At 42.7% G+C, this 26,965-nt stretch overlaps 3 protein-coding genes across 7 annotated transcripts; 1 reads left to right on the top strand and 2 right to left on the bottom strand.

Moving 5' to 3' along the window:
- Window positions 1-530: 530 nt before the first annotated feature.
- On the bottom strand, window positions 531-5,831 carry bach1b (BTB and CNC homology 1, basic leucine zipper transcription factor 1 b). 4 transcript variants are annotated; one of them, XM_076275154.1, is made up of 5 exons: window positions 5,734-5,831; window positions 4,285-4,536; window positions 2,941-4,113; window positions 1,651-1,851; window positions 531-1,287 (listed from the first exon to the last, which is right to left on the bottom strand). In XM_076275154.1, the coding sequence occupies exons 2-5, from the start codon at window positions 4,522-4,524 to the stop codon at window positions 808-810; spliced, it is 2,094 nt and encodes a 697-aa protein (XP_076131269.1). In that variant the 5' UTR covers window positions 4,525-4,536; window positions 5,734-5,831; the 3' UTR covers window positions 531-807. The 4 variants fall into 4 exon arrangements, with proteins under 4 accessions (XP_076131269.1, XP_076131268.1, XP_076131270.1 ...); XM_076275153.1 differs by lacking the exon at window positions 5,734-5,831 and adding an exon at window positions 5,544-5,711; XM_076275155.1 differs by lacking the exon at window positions 5,734-5,831 and adding an exon at window positions 4,971-5,525.
- A 319-nt stretch (window positions 5,832-6,150) lies between these two features.
- On the bottom strand, window positions 6,151-13,623 carry map3k7cl (map3k7 C-terminal like). Its single transcript, XM_076275158.1, has 5 exons — window positions 13,111-13,623; window positions 12,722-12,801; window positions 11,384-11,442; window positions 9,221-9,336; window positions 6,151-6,981 (listed from the first exon to the last, which is right to left on the bottom strand). Exons 2-5 carry the CDS (start codon window positions 12,792-12,794, stop codon window positions 6,801-6,803), a joined length of 429 nt encoding a protein of 142 aa, XP_076131273.1. The 5' UTR covers window positions 12,795-12,801; window positions 13,111-13,623; the 3' UTR covers window positions 6,151-6,800.
- Window positions 13,624-14,218: 595 nt separating this feature from the next.
- cct8 (chaperonin containing TCP1, subunit 8 (theta)) lies at window positions 14,219-26,965 on the top strand. 2 transcript variants are annotated; one of them, XM_076275151.1, is made up of 16 exons: window positions 14,219-14,367; window positions 15,047-15,137; window positions 15,402-15,481; window positions 15,614-15,763; window positions 17,286-17,466; window positions 17,733-17,794; window positions 17,892-18,029; window positions 23,180-23,358; window positions 23,712-23,778; window positions 24,177-24,264; window positions 24,557-24,672; window positions 24,870-24,941; window positions 25,076-25,240; window positions 25,513-25,632; window positions 25,789-25,926; window positions 26,715-26,965. In XM_076275151.1, exons 1-15 carry the CDS (start codon window positions 14,308-14,310, stop codon window positions 25,894-25,896), a joined length of 1,677 nt encoding a protein of 558 aa, XP_076131266.1. In that variant the 5' UTR covers window positions 14,219-14,307; the 3' UTR covers window positions 25,897-25,926; window positions 26,715-26,965. The 2 variants fall into 2 exon arrangements, with proteins under 2 accessions (XP_076131266.1, XP_076131267.1); XM_076275152.1 differs by lacking the exon at window positions 25,789-25,926.

Below are 26,965 nucleotides of genomic sequence, written 5' to 3'. Positions count from 1 at the left end.
TGACCGAACCCTCTGAGGTTTGGTCCATAAAACGAACGGCCAGGTAAAGACACTCAAGAATAGTATGATGTCAGAGCTGCTATTGTTGTTGGTCAGGAGAGCTGTCAAGCTTCTAAAATAATGAAATCCTGCTGATCCTGCCTGCTCTTGCCCCTGAGAAAAAGAAGTGTCATGCTTTGTGCAGCTGTCTGATGATGAGGAGAGTGGAGGAGACACCTGCAGCCTGCCTGGAGGTCACGGAGGTCATTGAGGAACATGGAGGCCCCGCATGAGTGATTAACAGGGGAAGTAGAGGAGAGACTCAGAGCACAACATTTTCATAGGGGTCACCTTCCCCAGCACTGATAATTGCAGTCAAACTGATGCAAAATTGATTATAGATGACAGGAACATAGCATATACAGACACATGCACACACACACACACATGCACCCCCCCCACACACACACACACACACACATGCACGCACACCCCCCACACACACACACACACACGCACACATGCACGCACACACGCATCCCCCCCCCCCCCCCCCACACACACACACAATATTAATTCTCAAAACTGGAACAAACCACATTTGTTAGAGAAAGAGTGCATTATACAAAAAGACAGAAACACAAACATACACTGTATCTAAACCCATGGTAGTGATCTCATTCTTCATGAAAAAGCTGTGGCATATTCTCAACGTAATGCAGATATGTAAAACAAACATATTTCCCAGCCTGCAGCAGCATTGTATGCAGTCTCAATCAGTCTGCAGGGCTTGTTTTTGACAAACATTTGAACAGTAGGCTGTGCAGGCTATTTGTCTGTGATGAGCTTGCTGACAGGCTCAGGACGCATGGTCGTGAAGGCACTGAGACCAGTCCCCTCTGTGGAGCAGGCAAAGCCTATCCCAGAGTAGGTGGAGGCGGGTGGGGGGCATTGGGCAGCTAGGCCCCGGGGAGTAGCTTGACCCTCACCCGATCCGCCATCCATCGCAAAGCGGCTGGAGGGTTCGCCGCAGCTGCCAGCTTGAAAGAGGCCCAAGGAGCAGGCCGACACTGGGTCCTGGGCCTCGAGTGGCGCCTCAGGCTGGGCGGAGGTGGAGCTGAGCGGGGAGAGTAGAGCGAAGAGCGGGCAGGCGGAGGGGGAGTACTTGGCCAGGACCTGGAGCTGCTCTGGCCTCAGCGCCGCCTCGCTGCACACCCTCTCGTAGAGGCCCGAGATGCTCAGCCACGTCTTCTGCCGCTGACGGTTCAGCCGGTCTCTCTCAGAGGTGAGCTTGTCCTTCTCGGTCCTCTGCGCAGGTCAAGCACACACACACACACACACACACACACACACACACACACACACACACACACACACACACACACACACATAAAAACACACATACGCAAAAACACACACACATTAGTCAACAGTCAAGTAAGGAGAGGAAACAAGTGGTTGATTAAAGAAACTGCACACTTTTATCTGTTCTAGTACCAGGTAAACAATTGATGAAACATGGCCAAAGTGCGTCAAGTCTTACTGTAAATGTAAGCATGTTTTGACTGAAGTATTGAGAGAGAGAGAGAGAGAGAAAGAGAGAGAGAGAGAGAGAGAGAGAGAGAGAGAGAGAGAGAAAAAAACAGAGAGAGAAACTTTGGTTGTGCCCACCAGTTTTTCAATCTCGCACTCCAGGTTGTGGATGCAGTCCAGCTTCCGCTTGCGGCAGCGCCGTGCTGCGATGCGGTTCTTGCTGCGCCGTCGCACGTCGTGCACAAAATCCAGCTGTTCCCGCGTCAGACACTGAAGCTTCAGCATCTGCTGGAAGTCGTTCCGGCTCAGAGACGCAATCCGCTCAACAGAGAATGGGAGCTGAGGGCCGATGGCAGAGTAGTGGAATAGTAAGAGGAAAGTCAGGCATTTATTATTTTTTACATTTATTAATTTAGCAGATACATTTTTTAATCCAAAGCGACTTACATGTCAATTATATTACAAGGGCCATTGTCCCGGAAGCAACTCAGGGTTAAGTGCCTTGCTCAAGGGCACAACAGTGGAAGCTGGGAATTGAACCCACAACTTTTCAGCCTATTTCATGCCCAGCTCCTTAGCCACTACACTATTACCCAAAGACAGACACAAAGACCCGGAGATAAGTTCAAGCACGATTATATGTGTTTACTTGGATATTTTCCTTCATCCGCCAAACATGCCATGCTTGCAACTAAATTCTCAAGTACAGTTGTCACACATCACTGGGTCCAGTGAATGTTTAACTTGCAGCATAGGAGGTACTGCCCTAGATGCCTTGTTATTTAAACCAAAAGGCAGGCCTGGTCATGGTGTAAAAACACTGTCTAACAGCTAATAACATTGTTCTACAAAAATACAAAACCACTTCCTATCATCCTCCTGCACTGCTCGACTCCTGTGCCTGTCATTCTCTCGAGTAGCCTTCTGTCTGTTTCCCCACCCTCTTTCTGGCACAGTTGTGGGAAGATTTTGGGAAGCAAGGGACCATAAATAGCTCAAGTCTCACCGATACAAATCAGCATCCAAGCAGTTCTAGACCGCTATACTAGACTGGCACTGGATGAGTCATAGCTTACAGGTCCAACTCACTTGTAGGGTCTGATTAATATAATTGTGTGTATTTCATACAGCATATGATAAGTGTTCTATTGTATTGTGTATCTGTATCTGTTCTGTTCTAAACCTATCAAACAACAGCTTTCCTCGAGCAATGAAAACTAGTTGTTGAGCAAATAGCCTATAGTAGTCTGACTTCACTTCAGAGTGTAAAGAAAGATGCAAACAGATGCCTGGACTCTGCTCTGACACTTCCTCTTCGGCTCCACTGACTCACCAACACCCCTCTACAGGAACAACTCAGAGACAACAGGAAGTCTGATGAGAGAGACAGCGGGCCAAACGAGAAGAAAAACTGGAGAGGCCATTTACCTCACATGCCCTTTCGCTGCCGTAGAACTCGCTGTCCCCCTCCGTGTCCAGGCTGTCCGAGTCCTCGCCCGAGTTCTGAGAGGAGACGTATGGGCTGCCCTGGGCCCCCTGACTGGGTTCCTCGCAGTCAGGTACTCGGGCGCCCACGGCCCCCAGGTCACGGAGGAAGGGGCAGTCCTGAGTGTTGATGCCCAGGTCCAGCTGCTTGAGCCAGTTGGGGGGGACAGTCGAGGGCTTGGTCGTCGATGGGCAAGGCTCTGACCAGAAGCCCTTGGCCAGGTGCTCGGCCACCTCCTGCTCGATGGTACTCCGCTCGCTGCCTAGCTGCCCCGTGCTCTCCGGGTCCCCTGGGCGGTGGTCAGCCCTGGAGTCGCTGGCTGTGTGGGACTCTCCGAGGACAACTTTCTCCTCGTCTTCCGACACGATGCCGACACCATCGCCAGCCTCCGCAATCTCTTCAGCCTCGTCCTCGATTTTCACCTTTTTGGGTCCCACAGATTCCCCACAGCTCAACCCGGATGTTTCGCCACAACACGAGGCCTTAGCGCCCAGGGAGAGAGGAGGCTTCAAGCTTCCCGAGGTGAGAAAGTCACACCCCTCTGTCACAGGGACATATTTGCTCGATGTGGGCTCTTCCAAATCCTTGGCGTCGTCTCTGCTAGTGCAGGGAACACAACTCAAGGGGAACCCGTCCTCGGACATGGAAACCATCTCGGGGCCACTGGCCTCCATACATGCCATCTGAAACTTGCGGTACTTGCACAGAAGAGAATAGTCCGTCTGTGTGTCCATGTCTGGACAGGCATCATCGTAGCTTTGCTGTGGAGGATCCAGGAGTTTGGAAGTAGTTTCAACCTGCTGCTCCTCTTCATCCAGTGCCATGTGTGAGGTCGCTTTGTTGGTATCAGCATCGCTGTCTGTGGTTGAAGCAAAGGTTTCATTTTCTGGCTTAGGGGATTTTTTCCTCAGACAGCACTGTTTCCTCGGTGTGTCGGTAGCATTTTTGGTGTTGTCAAAGAACTTAGGAATGAGAAATTCAAAGCATGAATTGTCCAGGTTCTTGAAGCCCAGAACGGTGGCAGAGTTGCGAATCTCCAGGATGTTTTCTTTGGTGAAAAGGAGTTTTGTTGTGTAGGCAAACTGAAGGAGAGGCTCAAACCCCTCCGCAGTCACCTTTAAAACAGACAAAAAATAATCATTATAATATTCACTGCAGTGACATTACAAATAGAGACCACCACAATGTCACCAGTTGAGAGCAGAATGTGTTTTGCAAACGGTAAATCACATCTGATCAGAGAGTAATGGCCTAAATGATTGTCCTGGCCCTACACCTGGGCTCACCTCATCGGGTAAACTGATGACCGCTCCGGCCTCTCCGTGGCTGGAGAAGCGGGCACTGAAGTAGTCGCTGCATGACGCCAGAACAGAGCGATGCGCTCGAAAACTCCGGCTGTCCACCACCACGGTCACATCACAGAGCACGTCTCGCCGTCTCTGTTCGTCCAGGCAGCGCAGCACATGGTCACTATGAACCGCTGACTGGAATGTGAAAACGGAAGATCGGGGGCTATCCACAGGCATGGTGGGCAATGTCTGTCAAAATCGCAAGCAAAAGTCATCACACAAACACAGCAACCCACAATAACAGGACCTTTAATGACACAACGACGGTGTGCAGTAGCCTAATGCACAGGCTATTGCAACATTGTAAACATATGCCAGTATTAAGCAGATGGCTTTACATGCAGGCTACCCTCTGCCACCATTCCAATCTAGGTAATTAAGAAAAGCAGCAACACAACGACGTAATTGGATGTTTAATTCCTGACTATAACTGAATGTTATACATTTCGATACTGCGGACACAGTGGTGGAGAGACATTTAGCAAGTCATTGAATATGAATGTGGACTGCTGTCCAGAGTATGAAAATAATTGAAAGTCGCCTAAAAAAGACAAGTCTAATGGAATGGTACTAATAAATTCGAAATTCCATGTTCGCTATTGGTATAGGCTACGTGTCCTTACCCGTAAGAAGCGCTTATCTCGACCGAATGTGTACTGTGGGAAAGCTGTGTCAAGTCATGCACAGAACACTGTGGCGCAACATCGTGGAGTGCTGACTCACCCACTTCTGCTGATAAAGGATGAACAAGCAATTTCCTGCCTCCCTTTTCTCGTGGCTATATTTCGATCTTTCCCGGGAATGACTTGTCCAACACAATGGCAAAAATATATATCAAGCACACTGACAATTAAATAGACAATAAAATATGGTAACTATTTATTCCCAAAATGTCTGTGTAGAGTTACCTACGTCGTGGCGGTTTGGTAATAAACTGTTTACAACAGGGACGGAGTTACTCATTCACATACGCACGCACGCACACGCGCAAGCAACACATAATCGCGCGCGCACACACACACGCACACACAGAGCAACCCAGCGAGAATGTGGCAATAAAGACGGTGACTAAGCAGTGCGTTGGCTGGTTTAACTTGGAGAGAACTCTTTGCCCTCTCATGTCAAGCAAGACACAACGCAAAAACCACATCAGAATGAGCAAACAAGATGAGCTTAAATGTGCAATCATAACAAACCTTGTTTAAGGTCACCATGAACTATCACAACAGTAGGCTACGCGTAAAAATGTTTCTGGGGCGCACGATCGCTCGCTAAAAGGGTGAAGTTGGGCAGGGACAACTTTTACTTCCTCACCAAAAAAAACCCCACATACATGACACGGATACGCTCTTGGCTTTTTGACCAAAATGTGCTGTCATTACTTACCTATCATGTCACTACGATGAAAGTCCAAACACTGTAGTTGTTGTGGATGTATACGATATTACGAATTGTTTCAGGCCCTATCAGAACAAAGGAGGTGCTTGTCATTCGAATCATGTGATACTAGATTCTATCCTTTCCCGCCCCCATAGGCACGGTCTGCACTGCAATTGGCTGTTGTCTGTGTAAAACCCGTGGGTGAAAAGAAAAACTTTTACTTATCTTTTTCAGTTGAGATTATTTTTTTAAGCAGCTGAAGTTGAGCACACGTTTCAAACTCAGTGTGCGTCTTTTGTAACAATGTAGCCTACCAGGCAAGCATTACAAAACACTGATTTCTCTCATGCAGTTTATGGTTTTGTGAACATTGTCTCTCCATTCCACCTCACTTTGTCACCCATCCCTTCCAAGACATTTGGATGCAGAATAAAACTTTTTATTGAACATTTATTTGAGATTTCATTAAACATATACGTAGCACCTGGGGGGGGGGGGAAACACCTGCTGCAGGATGTACACTGATCAAAGTAAATGATGGAATTCAGAACAAATACATTGATTGGATTGTGAATGGAATCTCCTCAAACAAAGCTACACTGGAGCGAATGAAAAGAAAGTATACATTTTACCTGGTGTAGTATTGCCTATGCCTCTTAAACATGTCTGTGTCAACCAGTCAAATCCCTTCTACTGTTTCCATTTCTTCCAATTATTGATCAGTAACAATTTCACAACCAACGTTACTGTTATGCCAGACCTTTAAGTATCAGAAAAACTTAAAATATGATTATTTTGGAAGAAATACATGAAATCTGACACAATGCTGTCAGGAACCAGTGCTGGGATGGCCCCAGGCTGACAGAAGACCTTACTCAAAAACATGATGAGACATGATATAGACAGGACAGACGTTCCAGTGGTCACAAAACATATGCACTGGGACGATGCCAGAGTTACAGCCACAGATAATGCCATTTGGACCACATTTCGAAGCCCCCTTGGTGAGCCTCCACAAGTCCCTGAGCAGACTGACCCCGCTGCACCACTCAGTGACGTGTGGAGGTCATGGGTCACGACGACCCCTGCCTCTTTTGACTGACCCCCCGCAACGTCTCCAACTGCTGGGCCCGCTCCATATGGACTGTGATCAAGGTGCGGTTCTCCTCAGCCAGGACCCGAAACTCTTCCTTGAGCCGGGCAATCTCTATGGTCATCCTGTCATCATCCACCAGCTCCCCCCGTAGCTCTTTCCTGGAAGGCAGAAATAAAACGTGTAGATGCAGTTATGTGGATTACTACAAATGAGTGGTTTTCCATAAGCTGTTTTTACCAAAATGTATGTTTTTGTAGTTTTCCTTTGAAAGGCCAGAATGAGTCTGTTAAAAAGGTATTGAAGATATTGGGACCAAGAAGGTATTGCTCTCACAGGTTTTGCTTTTCACAGACAAATCTTACCAAATATTGGGTTCCTAGACCAAAGTGGAAATAAATTTAGTTGAAATGAATAATGTACAAAATGTCCATAAACAAATACAGCAATAGGTGATTTACATCCATGTATTTGCCAAAAAAATATGATGGATCATAAAAAATGGGTCCACGCTGAAGTGAAATGTGTCCCATAAATGAGATGTTTGTGCTTCAAATAACCCTCCGAAACAAAAAACCGCATAAATAGATAACTATTCCCCTGGAACAATGATCAGTCTCTGCCATGTCAGGTCTGGAGCTGACACACTGTAACTCCCACACTAGATAATCGGGCAGTGGACTTTCTCTCAGCTCGGCCTCATGTAAACAAAGCTTTTGAGCAGTGACCTAATGTGGCACGAGGCCAGACTGCAGTGCAGTTCCCTCCACACGAGGCCTTTGGACTTGGCAGAGGGAGAGCACAGCGCTGCTTTTTGGAGTTGAGCTACAGGTCATTTCGTGGCAAGCGTGGACGGATTCCAGATCATTTCATATCAATCATTGACATGTCTCCCATTCAGAGCTTTGTGAAACTGGGGAAAAAATTTCTTGTCATGTGATGAGCTATCTTGTTGTGTAAAAACTAGTGCTCCCTGTTGGCAGGGCCATTTCCTCTTTCTTTGTATAGCTACAGATTCAGTGGAAAGCATTACTAGCCATGGTCATGAGGTCCTTAGCTGGCCACTGAGATCTACATATTCATAAGAGCAGAGAGATATCTCTGATGCTCTTATGCTTTTTTGCCACATTGTTTTTGTCAATGATCCTTTGACAATAGTCCAGGATCACACTGACAGAGAAATGGCAATTTTAGCTCTACTTATATATAAGATCAGTGGGAGAAATGTATGGGATAATAACAGTGTATAATTTCTCTGCCAATTGTCCATATTGTTTTTATAATATTTATAATGAAGGTGATGGTTTTATGATAAAAGGCTCTTTTAAGCAAGTAAACACACACACACACACACACACACACAAACTACAGGAATCCAGACAGAACAAAAGAAAAGGGAAGCATACTGATGAGTTATTTATGACGTGAGCCACTACCTCCAGTAGTACTTTTTAATCATAAAATACAATTATACAACATTTAAACTTTGCAGTGAATGTGAAATTTATTTACCCAGAAATAAGAGAGAGAAATAAGAAGAGAAAACCTCCATTATATTTACAGTATAGGTCTGCCATGATTACACACAACTATTTTTGAACAATGAAGTATTAGCTGTTAGGAAATCCCCTGGTCATTCAATGTGGAATGTGGCATAAGGTCCTATTACATAATTATAAAGGGAGATCATTGTCTATCTATCTATCTATCTATCTGTCTGACTGTCTGTCTGTCTGTCTGTCTGTCTGTCTGTCTGTCTGTCAGTGAGATGATTGGCAGAAGGATATATATCCATGCAGATTATGGCATGCTCTTGCTGTAAGTGCCTTGTCTGTTATTGTTTGGCTGTGTGAATATTTGTTTTACTGTCCCATGACAACTGGACGCCAGTGTGATGACCTCAGCAGTTGTGTTTGAGTTACACATGACTTCATTAGAAGCAAAAAAACAGATGGGCTTGTTCAGAGACTGGCTGAAGCAAAAGACATCTTTCTCTGTGGGTAAGTGTGACGTGATCTGTTTGAGGTCTTAAAATGTCTCAATTTCCATTTCATAATATGGAAAAATAAAAGAACAGGTCTAGACTGGATGAAACTGTGAAATTCTTTAACATCAACATTTATCTATGGTATGCGATCTGGACAGATGGACAGAGTGTTTACATGGTTAAACTTGATCAGAAACCTTGACCCTGATTTGAGAGACAACATTGCAAAAATCCAGTTCCAGTAAACAGTAGCCTAAACACCAAATGAAACATCCGACAGTCAAACATCCCAAACCTCTGCCAAAATGTGCACTTCCTGTGAGCAAAGGTTTCCCAAGAAACTGGTCCAGCAGTCTAGTCGAAAAAGGGGAAAAAAAACGTTCACCTTTCACCCACTCACCCACTCAACTTACTTTCTGTCCTCAAGCTGAGCAATTTCTATTTTGACTTCGCGGAATTCTTTGGCCATCTTGCAATGATCCTTGTAGACTTGGACTGACTCCTTCAAAGACTGACATGGCAGTACTGGCTGAGAACAGAAGAAACATAGGACCGGTTACAAAGAAAAACCGGAGATTTTATCAGGAATATAAACGATTCATTGATGCTCAAGTTGCAATAAATGCATACTTTTTACAATGAGAGTCCATGTTGGGTAGCCTATATGATTGCGCAATGTGTTTTAATCCCAAATGCATACCAGCACTGAGAGTGCTCAATCATCCATCATCCAATCATCCAAAAATGTGCCATACCTAAATCATTTGTATTTTACAAACCATCTCAAAAAGAAGCTGTTCGCTTAATATTCATGCATAACCTACTGAATACATGTTAGTAAATCTGTGATCATTTGCAACTCATGATGAGGTATTGTTGTTGGAATGGCCATTTTCTTTTTTTGGTCCATCTGGACTTCTGCTTTCACAATGAGTCATGGCAAACTCTGAGAGATTTCCACACCAGATTGCTTTCCTCAAATCTAATTCCCTTTTTCCCGCCCCATTTCGGCTTTGTAAAATTGCTTTAACCAAATAACCATTGCTCTGTAGACTGTTCAATACATGTAGATTATTATAGGTACTCTGGGGTTGTCTGGGGTTACAGGAAAATATAAACACAGCGTGTCTCATCATTAGGATCTTATTAGCCTTAAAGAATATTACTTAATGGGGAAGAACTGTCCCTGCTTCAGTATCACTTAAGAGATACACAGAAATGGACACAAGCAAAGCTTTCAGACTGGCTTTTTGAATAGTAGAAAAACATGCATTGTAACTGCATGACTTGACACATATTTTGTGGGTTTTGGTTGAGAGTTAAACCTGCTGTGGTTAATGAGACTCAGTCCTCTCAGCTAAAGCTGACCAAAGGTCTCAAACACTTCAAGTTGGGACTATGCACCTAACCATTGTTTCTATCTCTGGCATAAGCATAACTGTTCTTCCTAAACCTGTCCTTAAACAAACACTGAAACAAGTTTTGAAGGCAAACCTGCATTGTTGTTGTGAGTGAGACATCAGAAAAGTGAAAATAGTTAACTCTACACGAATTACCAGATTACAAAGATTTCTAATCAATGTTCTTTAAGGCAGACATCTGCCATTTCAGCATTTGTCACCCCTGACTGGAACCTCTGAAGATAAAAATATCTGCATGACAGAAGATTTGGCACTTGGTCAGCAGCACCTACATACTGGCCAGTCTGGAATCATAAGCATTTTACTGCCCCCCAGTGGTACAGTCAGAGAATTGTATATAATAATATTGAACCGGTGGACACTTACACATTCGTCAGTTCTTTGGATTGGGCACCGTTATTTACTCATTCAGTCAAGACTTGGTAGAGGCTTGGCCCAGGCACAGTAAGCTTATCCATGCCCGGGTCCGCTTGAGGAGGTGGACTTGGGCACATGACATGACCCAGAAACATCAGTGTACTCTTAGAATAGCAACTATCAGTGAAAATACCAAAGTGTAGTAATAATAGTAAAGAACCCCAATCTGAATATCAAAGTAATGCAACCCTGTATGGTGTTATAACATTTAAGAATAAATACTCTGAAGTGTGTCCTTCCATTAATCCAGGGCTAAATACAACAGCCACAAAGAGTTCAGCTTCTCTCTAAAAGTAGCATGAGATCATTATGTTCATGATATTGGGACTTAGACATATATCAATCACAAGCCACACATATAGTCACACAAGCCCCCCCCCCCCCCTCTTTCCTCTCCCGTGGGCACTTTCAAGTCATTTCCCCATGAATCTTATGAGCGGGAAAAGGCTATTGCAGCAGGTTGCGCAAGCGAGCAAGACTATTTCCAGGCTCCCGCACTATCAATAGCCAAGCCAGCCACAAGCCTGAGGGACAAGATTCATCCTTGAATCTCCAAAACATGTGTTGCATGAAATCCCTGTGTTCACTTAAAGTGATTAAAATTGTTTCCATTGCAATAGCAAGTTTTTTAAAATTATTTTTTATAGTCCTTTAAAAACAACTCTCAGCTTTACTAACTCTCACTAGCTGTGTTACTGACAGTAGAGTACTTCGCTGTTTTGACATTGCCATGGTTACCTGAAGACGCTGTTCAAGGTCAGGAAAGATTGGGAGGGCTTCCTCTGCGTCATTTAACTCTAGAGAGAACAGAAGAGCAGGGGGAGGAGGTTACCGGAGTTATGGTCATGCATTTCATTTCAAAGTCAGGGTGATGACATTTTCATCCCTTTCACAAGGTGGATTATGCCTGCATTTGCATAAGTAGAAAGTGACACGCATAACCTATGTACATGCTTCCTTTTCTGTGTCCATCTGCACTAAGGCCTGGAAGGACAAGCTTATACTGTAAGCCTAGATGTTTTCAGATACCTCTGGGAAGATATCAAGAAACATTTTTTTCATCATCGAAGTTTAGGTCCACAATCTATCTACATTCAATTGATCAATTGACAGTATTGACTTGCGACTTTTTTGGCAAGCCTGGTTAAAATACATTTCTAATATTACCATGCATTAACAAACAAGTATCATTTGACAGAGGACACATGTAAACAAAGTTGGCAATGCCCATGAGACAACAGACAGACAGGTGGTTAGTGCTTGTGGCTGTCATGTCAGCAATGTCATGTTCTCACAAATGTCCAGAATCCACTGATGTCATGTGGCCCTGTGTTATGGGCACTGCAGGATGTTAATAAACAGTGCAAAGTTTACAAATGCATCTAAATGCTTTAATTTCCCCCTCAAGCACTTTCAGATCACCGACTTTTGTGTTATTACATCCTAGTGATATTGTTATACATCTTATGATATCTTTTACAGATCTAAACACGTCTGTGGAAAAAAAAGAATCCCTCAGGATCAGCCAGGTTAGAAGGCTGAAAGAACCAAACCCAGACACTGCAGTAGGCTACCATGGCACTAATGCAAGAGATAAAGAGAGAAGGGGAGGGGGCAGCGTTAAACGCTTTTAAATATAGGCCAGTGTTCTAAAAGCAAACAAGTGAATCACGCACCAGTGTGGGAAACCCGATGCTGCTGAGACAGAGCTGCAGCTGCCCTCCAGCTATTTGCCTGAATAGCTGTAAAACACTCTGACAGCGCTGCTGACTGTGTGGCTAGGTAGATACGTTGTTTTTAAGATGCCGAAGGTCTACAGAAATAGAGAGAGCACCTGTCCTCCCGCCGAAGAATGACAAAAGTTAAATTGATACGGCATTATTGGCTCGTAGTGGATTTGGTCAGTAGGCCTAGCTGTTTCGGTGCGGGGAATGGCGTGCGTGCACTGTTACTTGTGTGCGATGAGAGGAGGGGAAAAAAGTAGCATACAACTTTTTCATAGCCCAACTTTTTAGCTTTTTAAACAAACGTTAGGGTTAACCTCCTACTCCTCTATTTGAACGTGTTGACCGTTACCTGAGTTGTCGAGACTGAAGGCGATTCTAACTTCAGGTTTATCTGGAGAGACTCGTCTTGCCGAGGTGATCATTTATTCCCTGGCAGAGAAAGAGTCAATATCATAAAATCTGACACATATGTCCCTCAGACTCTTTTCGTAGGCCTATTAAGGCTATTCCAACCACCTATTTGACATGAAGGATACGACAGACACCTAATTGGGAATTTCGTTGACTTTTCATAGGTTATTATATTCTTACAATCATGCACGTCTTCGGCTACATTACAGAACATGCAAAATCGAAGGGCGAGTAGGCTATCATAAGGGAAAGTCAGGCAAGTTATAGGTTAAATGTAACAATTCCATCTGGAAAAATCACAGTAAAGATGAAGCCATGCAAGCTTACCTGACAATACAAGCTTAGATTAGAAGAATTTCGTAGCTGGAAACGAAGTTTTTAGGTGGTCTATTGTTTTTTGGCCACATAGAAAAGTTTCTTGTTGCCTGCCTGGCTGGCTTTGTCTTCTGTCTATGATGTGTAGGCTAGCAGAGACGGGGCTGGTCCAAACTTTCGTATATGGCTAGGCTACCTATTGTCCCTTAACCACAAATCCAAGACTGAAGTTTTTCTGTCGTGCGTTGTGGTGCAGCTTTTATGAATATAAATATAGATTTATATTTAGAAAGCTCGGACAGTTGCAGCCATTACACTCTGAGTTTTCAAAATGCCCACGCAAGCTCCGTGGATGAGGAATCCATAGCCTACAGCCCAAATGCGTGCCTGCTTGGATAGGCTACAACACGACAATAAGGGGCTGACAATATTGGAATGCTGCTTCTATACCCTTGTCCGTCGGGTACCAATTAAATGACTCAGATGGCATGGCTTTAGGCATGAAAAATGTCCATAGCTCCAATCAGCTTTGAGTGACACACTGGAATAACTGTGCAGTGATGCAGTCGCCCAGAAAGAGACCCTGCTAATTGCTTGAGGAAAGGCTGGCTTATTTTTTTCTGAGTCTTTATTTAGGCCTATCTCTTTAGGCCTAGCCTAAAACTGTAGGCATTTTTATATTGATGTGATCTGTTTCAGTTTTGTGCAGTTGCAGCTAATCCATACATCCGAAGACTTTGACACGATTTGGGAAAGATTCTTGAAAGATTGGAGTCTTTTAAGTAATGCCCCCAATTCAAGCTGCTGTAGCCTACTGACTACAATCTTTCAAGAATCTTTCCCAAATCTTGTCAAAGTCTTGGTGTAGGATGACTTCATCCTAGCCTACACACGACTAGGTTTTGTTAAATATTTCAGCCTAGGCTACTTGATCAATATAGCCTATTAGTTATTTAAAACATGCATATCTTATTGTGTACATTGTCCAATATGTGATTACAGCAACAGATTGGTAGTTTTCTGTAAACAAGATTGGGTTCAGCAAATCGATGTTTCGATATTCTGCTAGGTTGCCTAAAAGGAAATCGGTATTTTGTTTGTCGATGCATGAGGTCTGTTCTCTCTTCCCTGAGCTGCATGTGCGCCTTGCGGTAAAGCTCACACAGCATCAGTAACATTTTGTGGCATAGGGGCTATTAATCTGCAAAAATGGCCCTTCACGTACCTAAGGCTCCGGGATTTGCTCAGATGTTAAAGGATGGTGCCAAGGTAAGTTAATGAATACTGATAATTTCCCTTTTTGAGGGGAAATCGCCAGTACCTAGCGTCTGTAAGGGAGTGTTAGCCGGTTTACTGTCATGTGGAAGCCTCTAGAACGTTAGCTAGCTAACGTTAGGCCGTAAAGTACATAGGCGAGCTGTCTTTGTTGCCTTTTCATCGACATGCGATTGGCTAAAAATATTTATAATGTGTTCTATTTAAATACTTTAGAACTATTTTGTAAAGTATTGTCTTTTGATATTTAAATGGTCGTTAATGAACTCAGTTGTCTTGAAACTGCAGGCTTATATTATCTACCTAGCAGCTAGCAAAGTAGCACTCAGTAGACAATGTTAGCTAACGTTAGCTCTACAATGACTAACAATTACCACTGGATGATAGGGTGTAGCATGTAACGTTAGTGATTTGTACGTTTTTGCGATCATTGTTATTGTAATTGGTTTGTAATATTCCCTGGGAAATTACGCTATATTGACTTGCATCCTGACATCATATTTTGACAAGGGAACCTTGGTGCATTGATTGAATGGGTGTAAGGCGTTGGCCTTATGATGTGTGACCACCTAATACGTTAACGTTACTTTATGGAACTGCTCTTATGGTCGGCTATAGCCCATGTTGCAGATGCGATGTGTAACGTTACGTGAATGTATTCGTGCCATTTCAGCACTATTCTGGACTTGAAGAAGCAGTATTCCGTAATATTCAAGCATGCAAAGAACTTGCACAGACCACAAGGACCGCCTATGGACCGAATGGTAAGTCCGTTGAGATTGTTTGCCAAAGATATGTATGTTTATGATATATTTGGCAGAAGGTTCTGTAAAGCAACTTGCAGTATAATAACACTACATTAGTTTAAAACAATAGCTTAAAATACAGTTGAATAGCCTTCATTAAGCATACTATAAATTGATACAAGGATTCAGAATTTGATGTTCAGATAGGTGACTGGGTTGAAAAGGTGTGGAGTGGACAGAGCTTTGTCACCTTTGCTCAGCTGCTTAATTTTGCTGTTTTAGGCATGAATAAAATGGTCATCAACCACCTGGAGAAACTTCTTGTTACCAACGATGCTGCGACCATTCTGAGAGAGCTTGAGGTAACCCGTTAAATGCATGTGATGGGTGTGAATAGTACATGCAATGATACAAAACATGACATTTCTCTGCTGTAGTTGTCACTGAAGATTAATTAATTGGTTAATAAGTTTCAACTGACTTGTCCATTTCAGGTTCAGCACCCTGCAGCCAAGATGCTGGTGATGGCATCCACCATGCAGGAAGATGAGATCGGGGAGGGCACCAACTTTGTCATGGTGTTTGCCGGAGCCCTTCTCGAACATGCTGAAGAGCTGCTGAGGATGGGCCTCTCAGTGACTGAGGTACAGGTCATCCAGACGCTAGGGCTGCAATGATAAATTCAAGTAATCGATTAGTTGTTGGCTAAATTAATCGGCAACTATTTTGATTGTAGCCTCTTAAACGTAAACATTTTCAGCTTTACTTACTCCTCTATGACCGTGAACTAAATATCTTTGGTCTGTGGACAAACAAGGCAATTGAAGACCTCATCTTGGGCTTGAGAAACAAACAATGATCGACATCTTTTCACCATATTCTGGCATTTTATTGATCAAACAACTTCTCGATTAATCAAAGGCAGATGATTCGACTATGGAACTGGGGGCGTATTACAGAAACTTCCTAACTCGAAAATCCTATCTTATCTGTTTGGTAACTACGGTAACAAGGGTTGGGATCGGATTTAGGAAAAAAGTCATTACAGAACGGCCGATCCTAAAGTCAGTTTCTTATCTTAACTCCAGATAGGAAATGTGTATTACAGAAATATCCTAAGTTACCAAAATCCTAAATAAACTGTCCTAACTTTAGGATGACCCATCAGCTCTCCTAACTGTCAAATTACTGTTACAAATAAGCGAGATGGCAGCTCTTTTGTTATATGTAGCGCAGGTACTGTCTGTATCATAGACTGTAAATCGTCTTGTAAATAAACTACCAGTGCTTTTTCAAAGTTCACAATGTCTCGTTTTAAATGTCAAGGCCCTCGGAAGTCTAACAATGAAGTATGGAGCTACTTTGAGACTCGTAAATGGTGTAAAACAGTGATTTATTTGCATGGCTAGGCGGATAACTAGCGCCCGATTTCTGAGTGCAGGGGACAAGCCGAGATGAGCTAGACATACGTTCACACTCGGTATCATGTTTCAACACACTTTAGGTCAATATCACACCGGAATTCTCCTTTAACAGAGGTGGCAAAAGCCATTGGTGGATTAGCGCGACGTTACATCAAGTTACATCAACTCCACATTGAATTATTATTATGATAGCTGCTAGCTGTCAGTTGTGAAGTGAGGTGATCCAACAACAAGTTTCATCTGTTGCTAAGTAACAGACATAAAAGCTGAACGTCGATGCTAGATAGCCTACTTAGGATATCTTAACCTGAGATAAGATAGGATATGTTTCTGTAATACCAAATTGAGAAAAATCCTATCTTACACTTATCTTATCTTAACTTAGGACTTAAGATAGGAAGTTTCTGTAATACGGCCCCAGGTCTTTAGTTGCTGCCCTACCAGACACTAGTTGTGGGCCATGGGCAGGGATCCAGCTCCTCCCATTCTACAGAGATGGTTGATTAAGTGATGGAAGTGCGTTATGTTATGTTGGCTTTGCTATTGTTCCTGGGCTGAATTCATGTAGAAAAATGGTAGTGATGAAAACCATAATATACATTTGCAGCTGATGAATAGCATATAGCTACCGGTTGTACATGTGCCAGAAGATTCTTTCCTTTCACCTTCATAAAGCTCTGCATTTAAGGTATTTTGGGTGTTCTCAAGTCTCTAAATCCAAAGAATTTCTTATTGTGTGCAGGTCATCGAGGGCTACGAGATGGCATGCAAGAAGGCAGTGGAGATTCTACCCAACTGTGTGAGCTCCTCAGACATTAACTTGCGTGACATTGACGTGGCCACAGCCATGATTCGCACAGCTGTCATGAGCAAGCAGTATGGCAATGAAGACTTCCTGGCTAACCTCATCGCACAGGCCTGTAGTAAGTCTGCAACATTAATTGTTTAGGGGACGGTAAAGAGGGCATCATTTAAGTTATGAAAAAGCTATTCCTTCAGAGGAACATGGGGTCAGTCTTCAGTGTTGCTTTTTAATTACTTCATGTCAGATGAGGTGAAGAATCCATGTACCAAACTGTTGGTTTTGTTTAAAAAAAATAAAAATACTGTCATGACATGGTGTTCTCAAGATTGCTGACTCATCCTATGAAATTGCTAGCCACTTACCCAAGTTTAATTTTACTTACAGTATCTGTCTACACCGAATCTGGCAGTTTCAATGTGGATAATGTCAGAACGTGCAAAATTCTGGTAAGTGGTTGTTGGATGGACCATTTAGCTTTGCACACCTGGGCGTCTGCTTCTTTTGTGTGAAACTGTGTTCATGCTTGTTGTTCTGACTATCCAGGGCAGTGGACTCCATTCCTCCTCTGTGCTTCATGGAATGGTCTTCAAGAAGGAAACGGAGGGAGACGTCACAACTGTCAAAGACGCCAAGATTGCTGCATATTCTTGTCCATTTGACTGCATGGTGACCGAGACAAAGGTAAGTGAAGTACACTAGCAAGGAAACTACTGATGTGCTTTATTTATGTCTAAGAATGAATAGTGCTGCTCGATTATGGCGAAAATATTTTGGTCAAAATTGTAATCACGATTATTCATGGGGGTGGGAGGGGGTTGGGGAGGGTCCATTAGCCTTTTCTGTTATTTTACCAATATATCACCAATAGGCTAAAATAAGGAAACCAAGTGAAGTTAAATAACTTCAACCAAGTGAAGTTAAATAAATTGGATAACTGAAATAAGTCTTATTACTTATAACGGCACATACTGCAGATGCATTATATTGTGATTAGGCCTACATACTGTTGTGTGTGGCAGATTCAGGCATTTTGGATTAAATCCAATGATATGTTCGCTGATAAAATGCCCTTTTCTTTAGAATTCTACTTCTGTCGTCTAGGCTTGCCTACATCTGTGCTTGTATCTGCATCTATCTACAGTTGGCTCTCTGTAGTAGTTAAGCATATTAACAGCTTTTCTCTTTATCCTCTCCTACATGTTTTCGTTAGTTATCTTTTCTTGGCTCTCTGCTTCGTCAAAGCAGCACTGGTTGATAACTGGATAGCTAATATAAGTTAGTCACACTGGTCGGAGTGTTTCATTTCCCCACGTGTTTTCTAAGTTAGCAACCTTAAATGTAGGCTAACCAAGAGGCTTCTCCTCTGGGTCTTTGGAAAATATGTTTCATAATCCATTGTGACTGAAGGAGAAAACGATCAGTGTTATATGATCTAACGGTAGTGTTCGCATTTGCCTAATGTTATCCTCTTGCACTAGTAGAAGCTAATAGACAACCTGTAATGTACTGATTAAAAAAAAAGGCGTGTTCTAACGTTCAATTAGCCATCTTGCCATAAGTTCTCTGAATAGTTTGGTTGCCTCGATTGACAGTGATGATACCAAACTTAGCAGAGAATGCGCTAGTTACAATTTCGGCGTGGTTCATGACTCTACCAACTGCACGAATGCACACATACTTGCGCACATGCGCAACCCAAAACTGTATGAGTGGCCTATGTACAGAGGGGTGGGGCGTGTTGAGTGCAGGACTTAAAGAAGCAGCGTGAATCAGTGTGCTGTATGAGTTGAAATTGTATCCATTTCCAAAAACCCTATTTCTTCCCGAGGAAGTAGCGAGCTAGCTCTCTGTTTTGTTTGAACGTCAACAGAAGTGACATTACCACGCCATCTCTGATACAACCTTTAAGGAGACTTTTTGCTTTTTGTCAACATTTGAACCTGAATGTGGATTTTCTCAAGAACGAAGATGTCCTTCTAAGCTGCAGAATGCTAGAAAGGTTGTGGTATGCACATTTAGGTAGATGTAGATTAATCAATGCTGTGTATTATGCCGTAATTTCCCAACTATTAGCCGCGGCTTACACATTGATTTTGCAAAATTTCTTCAGCTATGAGGTTTTTTTAGTCTAGGAGGGAGGGTCACCGGATTTTTGTATTCATGAAAACAGCAAAATTTGGGCCGTCGCTCAGGGCCTCGCGTCTGATGGACCTTACACCTGGCCAAAGATGACATTAAGCGTTTATTCTTCATTAACGGCTATAGCCTAAGCAAAAAGCTTAACGTAGCTTAATGTCCTAAAACAACGATCAGTGATCACCAAATTTCTCTCATATTGTTCCCCATAATCACTAAGAACTAGGGGTGTGAATCTCTCATGTAAAAGACGATACGATTCACATCTAGATACATGGGCACGATTCGATACAAGAAAAGATACATGTTCATAAAAAACGATTCAGTACGATTCGATGCGATGCGATTCGATGCAGTTCGATGCAGTTGAAGAATGGAAAGCATTCTGAAAGATTTTTTATCATTTGCTTAAGGTGCACATTAATTTTATATTATCAATTATCATGGTCATGTCAATTAGGCAAATACAAATGTGTGAATATGATTATCTAAACTGAGGTTTGTATCATATACTATATTGAAATGTCATTTCAGCCAAACAAAGCAGCCAAATACAACATAAAAATACATTTTTATAGACTTTATAGATTTTTTAGAGTTATATCTGATTGTTTTCAAGGAGCTGTAGCCTATTGTTGAGGTAAGACAATACCAAAATAAAATCAAGTCTGAGTGAATATGAGCAAAATAATAATAATTTGTAGCCTACATCGTTTTAGCAGCAAGGGTCAAATTATTCTTTAACTTTAAGGAAATCCCTTCATCAAACGTAACTGTGTGTTTCCACACAGCGAAACACCTCGCGATTTTCGGCCAGCGAAATTTCGCCTCGGGGGCGTGACAGCGAAACTGCTAACCTTTTGACTGCAGTGTCTAGCCAGTGGTGGCAAGCGAGCTAATTAGGCTAATCAGCTAATTCAAACGTTTAAGTACTTAATGAAGATATCCAGGGGTCTTTATGCCTCGACTAAGTTGATGTTGCCTATAAACAACAATTCACGTTCATAGAAACAACAAGGTCAATAAGACATAATATATTTCATACCTGTATTGCAGCATGTAGCCTAGCTGTCTAGCTAGGTTTACAATGCAATCCAATGTCCTAAAATACTAGCATTTCGCCTGTCAGCTAGCTAAAAAGATCGAGTGCTTAAACTAACATATATAGTGGTCTATTTAGTGGTGTATGTGCTCTGACTAAGTTCGTGTGGCACATAAACCACAATTCGTGTTGATACAAGTGCCAATGTTCGTGTAGAAACATTTTAATCACATACAAATGTTCGTGTTACAGCTCAGGTAGTCTCCGCCATCTTGGTCAGACTTTTTTGTAACTCCCGCCTCCAAACACAAAGACGCGGACCTGATTGGTTCTCGAATGGTCCTCATTTAAATAAAGTTAAACTTTGGCCAACTTTGTTTCGCCTGCCTCTGCGATTCGCTTTCATTTCGCCCAACTAGGGCGAATTTAGTCTCCATTCAACCTCAATGAGAGCGACGCGAAATTTCGTTGTGTGGAAACACACCGTAAGGCTACTCTACAGACTATCGTTGCCGTTTAGGAATGTTTAATTTCGCGCTAGATTTTGACAAACAAAAGAGTAAAAACTGTCAAACACCGACAGAGTGCGAGTTGTCACGTGCTTAAGTTGCAGTAGATGTATGGGTAATGAAGTTCTTTGACTACTTTGGGCAATGAGTGTAGCCCAAAACGAACTTCATTACCCACAAATCCGTGCCACGTGTTGTTTCAAAACAGGAAGTGGGATGAACGCGCTGCTTGCAACGTAAATCAGAGTCTAAGCGAGCAGAAAAGGTTATGAACCGATTTGTAACAAGTAAATCGATATAACGACCGGTTCATTTCAGTTTTATTCCGATACGGGGCTTCACATATCGATGTAGCCGTATCTTACACGTTAAAAACGGATACCGATACGTATCGGTTAATCTTTACACCCCTACTAAGAACCTTCAAAATATTTAGCATGAAGTCATATTAGGTCTATGAACTTTACCTGACGTGACGGCATGTTTCTTCAGCATCTCCTTCACTGACGCCCAAAAGGCTTAACGTCCCAAAACAACGATCAATGATCAAATTTCTCTCTCATATTTCTCCTCATAACCATCTATAAAAATCTAGCCTGAGGTTTTTTTTTTTCTTTTTCTTTTTTAAGCACGTCCGAATCCCACTGGATTGGATCCCACGCACTGGACCTCATAATAATTCCAAAGGGGATAGGCTACTGGACCTCATAATAATTCCAAAGGGGATAGGCTACTGCACTTAAAACTTAAAAAAGATTGAACGAACCTTCCCGAACTTTGAAATTGCGATCAGTAACTGGCATCGGGTGAACGAAGCTTTTCTAAGTCGAATAGGCTATTAAAAACTATTTGCGCACATCCATGTCACAAGAGAGACTAGTTTGCGATTACATCAACGTTTTTTGGTATATCCAGTTTTTAATATTTTTTTCCGAAGTGTTTACAACTTAGTGTTAACTAATAATTGTTGCAAACTGGTATTATGAACAAAATATTATTTCATGCCTGGATCTACATCCTTATGCATGCTTCATGCTAGGACTTTTATGGGCTTTTCCCAAATGACGGAAGTAACGTCGACGCAGCGGTATAGTAGCAGATAGTAGCATCCATCAGGCAAGTCTTATTTAAATAAACTCCTGGTGTGTTTACAAACAATGCCTCGTTTTATGAGTAAAGAACATAGTTGTACTACTGTAGAAGTTTCGTACCATTTAGGGCATTATTAGTGGGGTAATTTACGAGATAAAAGTTGGTACCATTACGACTGCAGAAACTCATTAGTTTCTGACAGCGCTACTCGACCAGAGTCCGACCAAGGGAAAACAGGTTCTGGGAGGGTGTTTGGCTCGGGATCATGGTGCAAAGGACCCTAGGGTGAAATTACTCCGAACCATCGCTTTAACTTTAACCATGTAACTTGAGCCCAACCAATAAGTCAGCCTATTCAACCAAAATTATCAACCACTGGAAGCTAATTGCTGATCTGTCAAGTATTGCACTTTACAATGGCTTATCTCTTTCTTTTTCTTTTTTAAATTACTATTAGATAAAGGAAAGCCAAATATCTTTATCATTGGACTGAATTACCATGTCATTGCACAGTTTGTCCACCAGAGGTAGCACTGCAGCTTTGGCTTTGTCTGGTGTCTGTTTTATGCAGCAGTTAATGTCCTGCCTTTCACACGTCAGTAAGAGAAGTCCTGATAAGTGTCAGTTTAGGTGACTTTGATGCCAGTTTAGGTGACTGCTGACAATTGCACCTTGCTGTTTTGTGATTTCTTAGTTACTCTCAGCTGCTGTTTGAATTTACAGTAATTCAGGCGAACCAGCTGGAAAATCATGTTTAAGTCGACTGTACTTCAACTCGCAGAGTTTTGTTTTATTTTCATGGTCTATGGTAATCTCTCTAACGTCACCAATTAAACTCTTTACCCATATCACAGGCATAGCATAACACGGCATGGCCTAGTATCTAATCACCCTCAGGTTGTCATAACAGCATGGAATACATGCCAGCAATCAGAAAACACTTTGCCAAGGCAGTTCTATTTGTCCAAAGTACATTTTGCTGCTGTTGACTTGCACTTTAAATTGTTGTGTATGTGACATTTGCCTGTGCTCGTCTGCTTCCTTTTGTTTAGGGCACAGTGCTGATCAAGAATGCAGGCGAGCTGATGGACTTCAGTAAGGGAGAGGAGGACATGATGGAGGCCCACGTGAAGGCCGTTGCTGACGCCGGCGTGAATGTGGTGGTGACCGGGGGCAAGGTTGCAGACATGGCACTACACTACGCCAACAAATACAACCTCATGGTGGTTAGGTGAGCGAAGAGCACATCAACCCATTGTCGTCAGTTTTATTTAATGTTAAGATTATCAGGCAATGGCAACGGAAGCCGTAATGTTTTAACTATGCTACGACCGACCTGTATAGGCATGATGACCAAGTAGGTTACTGTCTGTTAAACGATTGAGAGTTCACTGCTTAGGGAAATGAAAATGTTGTCTAGTAGTTGTTATCTACTGATTTTACTGTGCAGTACATTTGATGTATTTGTTTTTTTGTCAGTCTTTTATACAGAATGTGTGTTCTCTGGTGAGCCTTTCGGGACGGCACATTTTAGATGTGCCTCATCAGCTTAGCTCTGGTAACATTTGTCATCTCTCTCTGTAGGCTTAACTCTAAATGGGACCTGAGGAGGTTATGCAAAACTGTTGGAGCAGTTGCACTGCCTAGAGTGGTAAGTCTTTTTATCTCAACATTCAACACCTCTAAACTCCTCATGGGGAGGTCAGAGCGGAATGGCCAATGGTCCCTTCAGATTCAAAGCGATTTGTGCTAACCTGGCCACTCTGTTCAGTGAAAACAAAAAAAAATGCCACAGCGTGCCATGGTCAATTTTGTGGGCTGATACGGGCTATCATTGCATGTTGCTCGTATGCAGCATAAACAAACTGTCCTTACACAGCGAAGGCCATTGGAACTAATGGGTTGCGTAGTACAGCAGTGCTGCTGTCACGTCATATCCGAAAGCTCCGTTGCTTTGTCAATTTATGTTTACAAGTTCGCTTTTTTGTCATTGTGTTCTTGATAAACTCAAGTGGGTTGTGTGAGACTCACCTGTTGCTCTCTCTGCAGACGCCACCCACACCAGAGGAAATGGGCCGCTGTGACAGTGTCTACCTCTCAGAAGTGGGCGACACACAAGTGGTTGTGTTTAAACACGGTATGACCCTCACTGCCCTTCAATTGGGGCCAATGCGAATGTCCTCCCTGTATGAAACTAGATACAGCCCTTTCAAACACTTTGTCTGTATATGTCAGCTGTTAGAAAATGTGCAGGATGCAGACTAAATGAACGCCAAGTACTAACTCACCAAGCCTTCCTCCATTTCTGTATTTTATTGTTGAGCATAAATGAGCCTTAAGGATCCAAACCTAAAGCTACAAAAGTGGTCTGCAGCTTTTAACTTGAAATGTGCTCATTCTGATGGATGCCCCATGACTTGTCTGTGCAGAGAAGGAAGATAACGCCATTGCCTCTGTAGTGATTCGGGGCTCCACAGATAACCTGATGGATGACATTGAGAGAGCTGTTGCTGATGGAGTGAACACCTTCAAGGCTCTTGTCAGGGTGAGCTGCACCTCTTTAATTTTACATCATGTGTCATACATTTCTCAGAAGAGTTGTTGAACATTATTTTCAGGTGTACATAAAGAGATTAAATTAGTGGTTGTAGATGTGTTTGTCCTCCAAATCTCTGCTGACTGCAGCATTGGTTATCAGTGTGCGTAAGTATAGACCAATTTAAAGTGATGGATTGATTTTAGGACCAACGCTTGGTGCCTGGTGGCGGAGCCACTGAGATTGAGCTGGCCAAACAGATCACATCTTATGGAGAGGTGAGTCACTTTAGCACTGCCATACACCACAGCCTGGGGCATCTTATCGCCTCACAGCCCAGTAACCTGTTTGTGTCAATCCAGAGGATTGATGGTAATTTAGGTTTTGTGGTCGCTGTTCTTTTGTATTTCAGTCGTGCCCGGGGTTGGAACAGTACGCTATCAAAAAGTTTGCCGAGGCCTTTGAGGTGGTGCCCAGAGCCCTGGCTGAAAATTCAGGAGTGAAGGCCAACGAGGTCATCTCTAAACTCTACGCTGCTCACCATGAAGGACAGCGTAACATGGGCGTCGACATCGAGGTGAATTCCACGATAAAAGCTGAATAAAATTTGAGCTTTTTTGCCGATGGCTTACTTGCTTGTTTTAGCCATTTTTAAATTTACTTTATGATTAATTTCTTTCTTTCTTAAGGTCCCACCTTTGAAAATTTTAGAATGTTTTACTAGCATAGATTTTAAAAAACATATTTAAACATCTCTAACACACAATGCTCTGGCCATTAAATAGCCATAGTTGCTAAATGGCCTTACAATAAACAAACAAACAAACTTTCTCTTTCCATTTCTCTCAGGGTGAGGGGCCTGCACTGACGGATATGGTGAAGGCCGGTATCCAGGATCCCTTTGTGGTGAAACACTGGGGCATCAAACTGGCCACCAACGCCGCCATCACTGTTCTTCGTGTTGACCAGGTCAGTCTTCTGGTTTCAGTCGTTTCTTACATATCTTACAAAAATGTTGGCCGTCTTCCTCCTTTCAATCTTAATGTCCTTCTCAGGAGACGCAGTGAATTGTGACTTGCGCTCTGTCATATTTCTAAGACTTTAATGTGTGTTTGGATGTGTCAGATCATTATGGCCAAGCCAGCAGGGGGCCCCAGGGCGCCCAAGCAGAGAGGCCACTGGGACAAAGACGAGTGGGATGAGGAGCCTGATCAATTTGACACGCGTCATTAATAAACAGAGCAGGAGAAAAAAACGCAAAAGGTGGTTGGGTCTGCTGCTAGAAGTGTGCACCTAACCTGCGTGTGTTTGGGTGGAGTGGGGGAAAGAAGCACTCTGCATGGTTAACTAGTGTTTGGTGTTTCTCTGGCATGGTCACGTGTCTTATCTGATATTTACATGAAGAGTTAATGGATGTTATGGTTTGAAACGTTAAAGTAGGTTTATTTCAACGGCATTGTTTTAAAAAAGCTAGGCTATATCTAAATTGTGAATGTACTGATGAAATGTCAATGTCGTGCTAACATGTATCTTTATGCCTGAGTGTGTGTAATCTTCAACTAAATTTGAACATAGAGTTTGAACATAGCCTTTCCACTTTGGGGTGTGGACTAAAGCACGGTGTGAATGCATGCTGCACGTATAGAAAAGACCGTTTTTAATTATTCCACAGGTAGCCTTCAAACAGCTTTGCCTTTCAGACACACTGTGCTGTTTTGAGCTCTCACACAACTCTGGAGATGTTTTCACACTGGCTAATAACTTGAACCTTAAATGTGATCAAATCAGAGAGATGATAATTTCTTACATTTGACCTGTACTTATAGGGAATATCCATCCGTATCCATGAAAGCTGTAATTCAAATGATTTTATATATTTTTTAAAGCTACTTCTGAGGAGAGAGTTTAAATGTAAACACAACAGCCAGTGTGGAGAATAACGGTGGACATGAGCGAGCATTGTGTAGTCTACACTAAGGGATTTGCTACTGTTTTCATTAGTCTTGTATCATCTGCAAATGGACTAACACCTCTCCTTTTTCTTACAACAGATAATCATGGCAAAGCCTGCCGGAGGTCCAAAAGCCCCCCAGGGCAAGAAAGACTGGGATGACGAGGACTGAGCCCTTTTTTTAAACACCCCCACGTGTGTGTCTAGCCGCCCTGCGTTTTTCACTGTGTATTTAATGCCCTCAGACATGATTTTTGTTTGTTTTGTTGCTTTTTTTTGTAGCAAATGCCATACATACACATGAGATAATGGATGCCTCATTGGTCCCAATAAAAGGCACTTGAGCTGTCA

Source organism: Alosa pseudoharengus, unplaced genomic scaffold (assembly GCF_046254945.1).
Source record: "Alosa pseudoharengus isolate Yale_2024_CS ecotype anadromous, Long Island Sound unplaced genomic scaffold, YU_APseudo_1.1 YU_APseudo_1.1_scf_8, whole genome shotgun sequence".
NCBI lineage: Eukaryota > Metazoa > Chordata > Actinopteri > Clupeiformes > Clupeidae > Alosa > Alosa pseudoharengus.
The sequence above is the reverse complement of the archived record's forward strand: the minus strand, read 5'-3'. Positions and strand labels throughout refer to the sequence as shown.

Excerpts from the sequence above, each read along its gene's own strand:
- bach1b (XM_076275153.1), bottom strand. Across the intron at positions 4,114-4,284 it reads TCATCAGTTTACCCGATGAG|GTGACTGCGGAGGGGTTTGA; the intron begins GTGAGCCCAGGT and ends TCTGTTTTAAAG. Across the intron at positions 1,288-1,650 it reads AGTGCGAGATTGAAAAACTG|AGGACCGAGAAGGACAAGCT; the intron begins GTGGGCACAACC and ends TGACCTGCGCAG.
- map3k7cl (XM_076275158.1), bottom strand. The coding sequence starts at position 12,794 with ATGATCACCTCGGCAAGACGAGTCTCTCCAGATAAACCTGAAGTTAGA. Across the intron at positions 9,337-11,383 it reads ACCTTGAACAGCGTCTTCAG|CCAGTACTGCCATGTCAGTC; the intron begins GTAACCATGGCA and ends TTCTGTTCTCAG. Across the intron at positions 6,982-9,220 it reads GCTCAGCTTGAGGACAGAAA|GAAAGAGCTACGGGGGGAGC; the intron begins GTAAGTTGAGTG and ends TCTGCCTTCCAG.
- cct8 (XM_076275151.1), top strand. The coding sequence starts at position 14,308 with ATGGCCCTTCACGTACCTAAGGCTCCGGGATTTGCTCAGATGTTAAAG. Across the intron at positions 23,359-23,711 it reads TACAACCTCATGGTGGTTAG|GCTTAACTCTAAATGGGACC; the intron begins GTGAGCGAAGAG and ends CTCTCTCTGTAG. Across the intron at positions 25,633-25,788 it reads CTGTTCTTCGTGTTGACCAG|ATCATTATGGCCAAGCCAGC; the intron begins GTCAGTCTTCTG and ends TGGATGTGTCAG.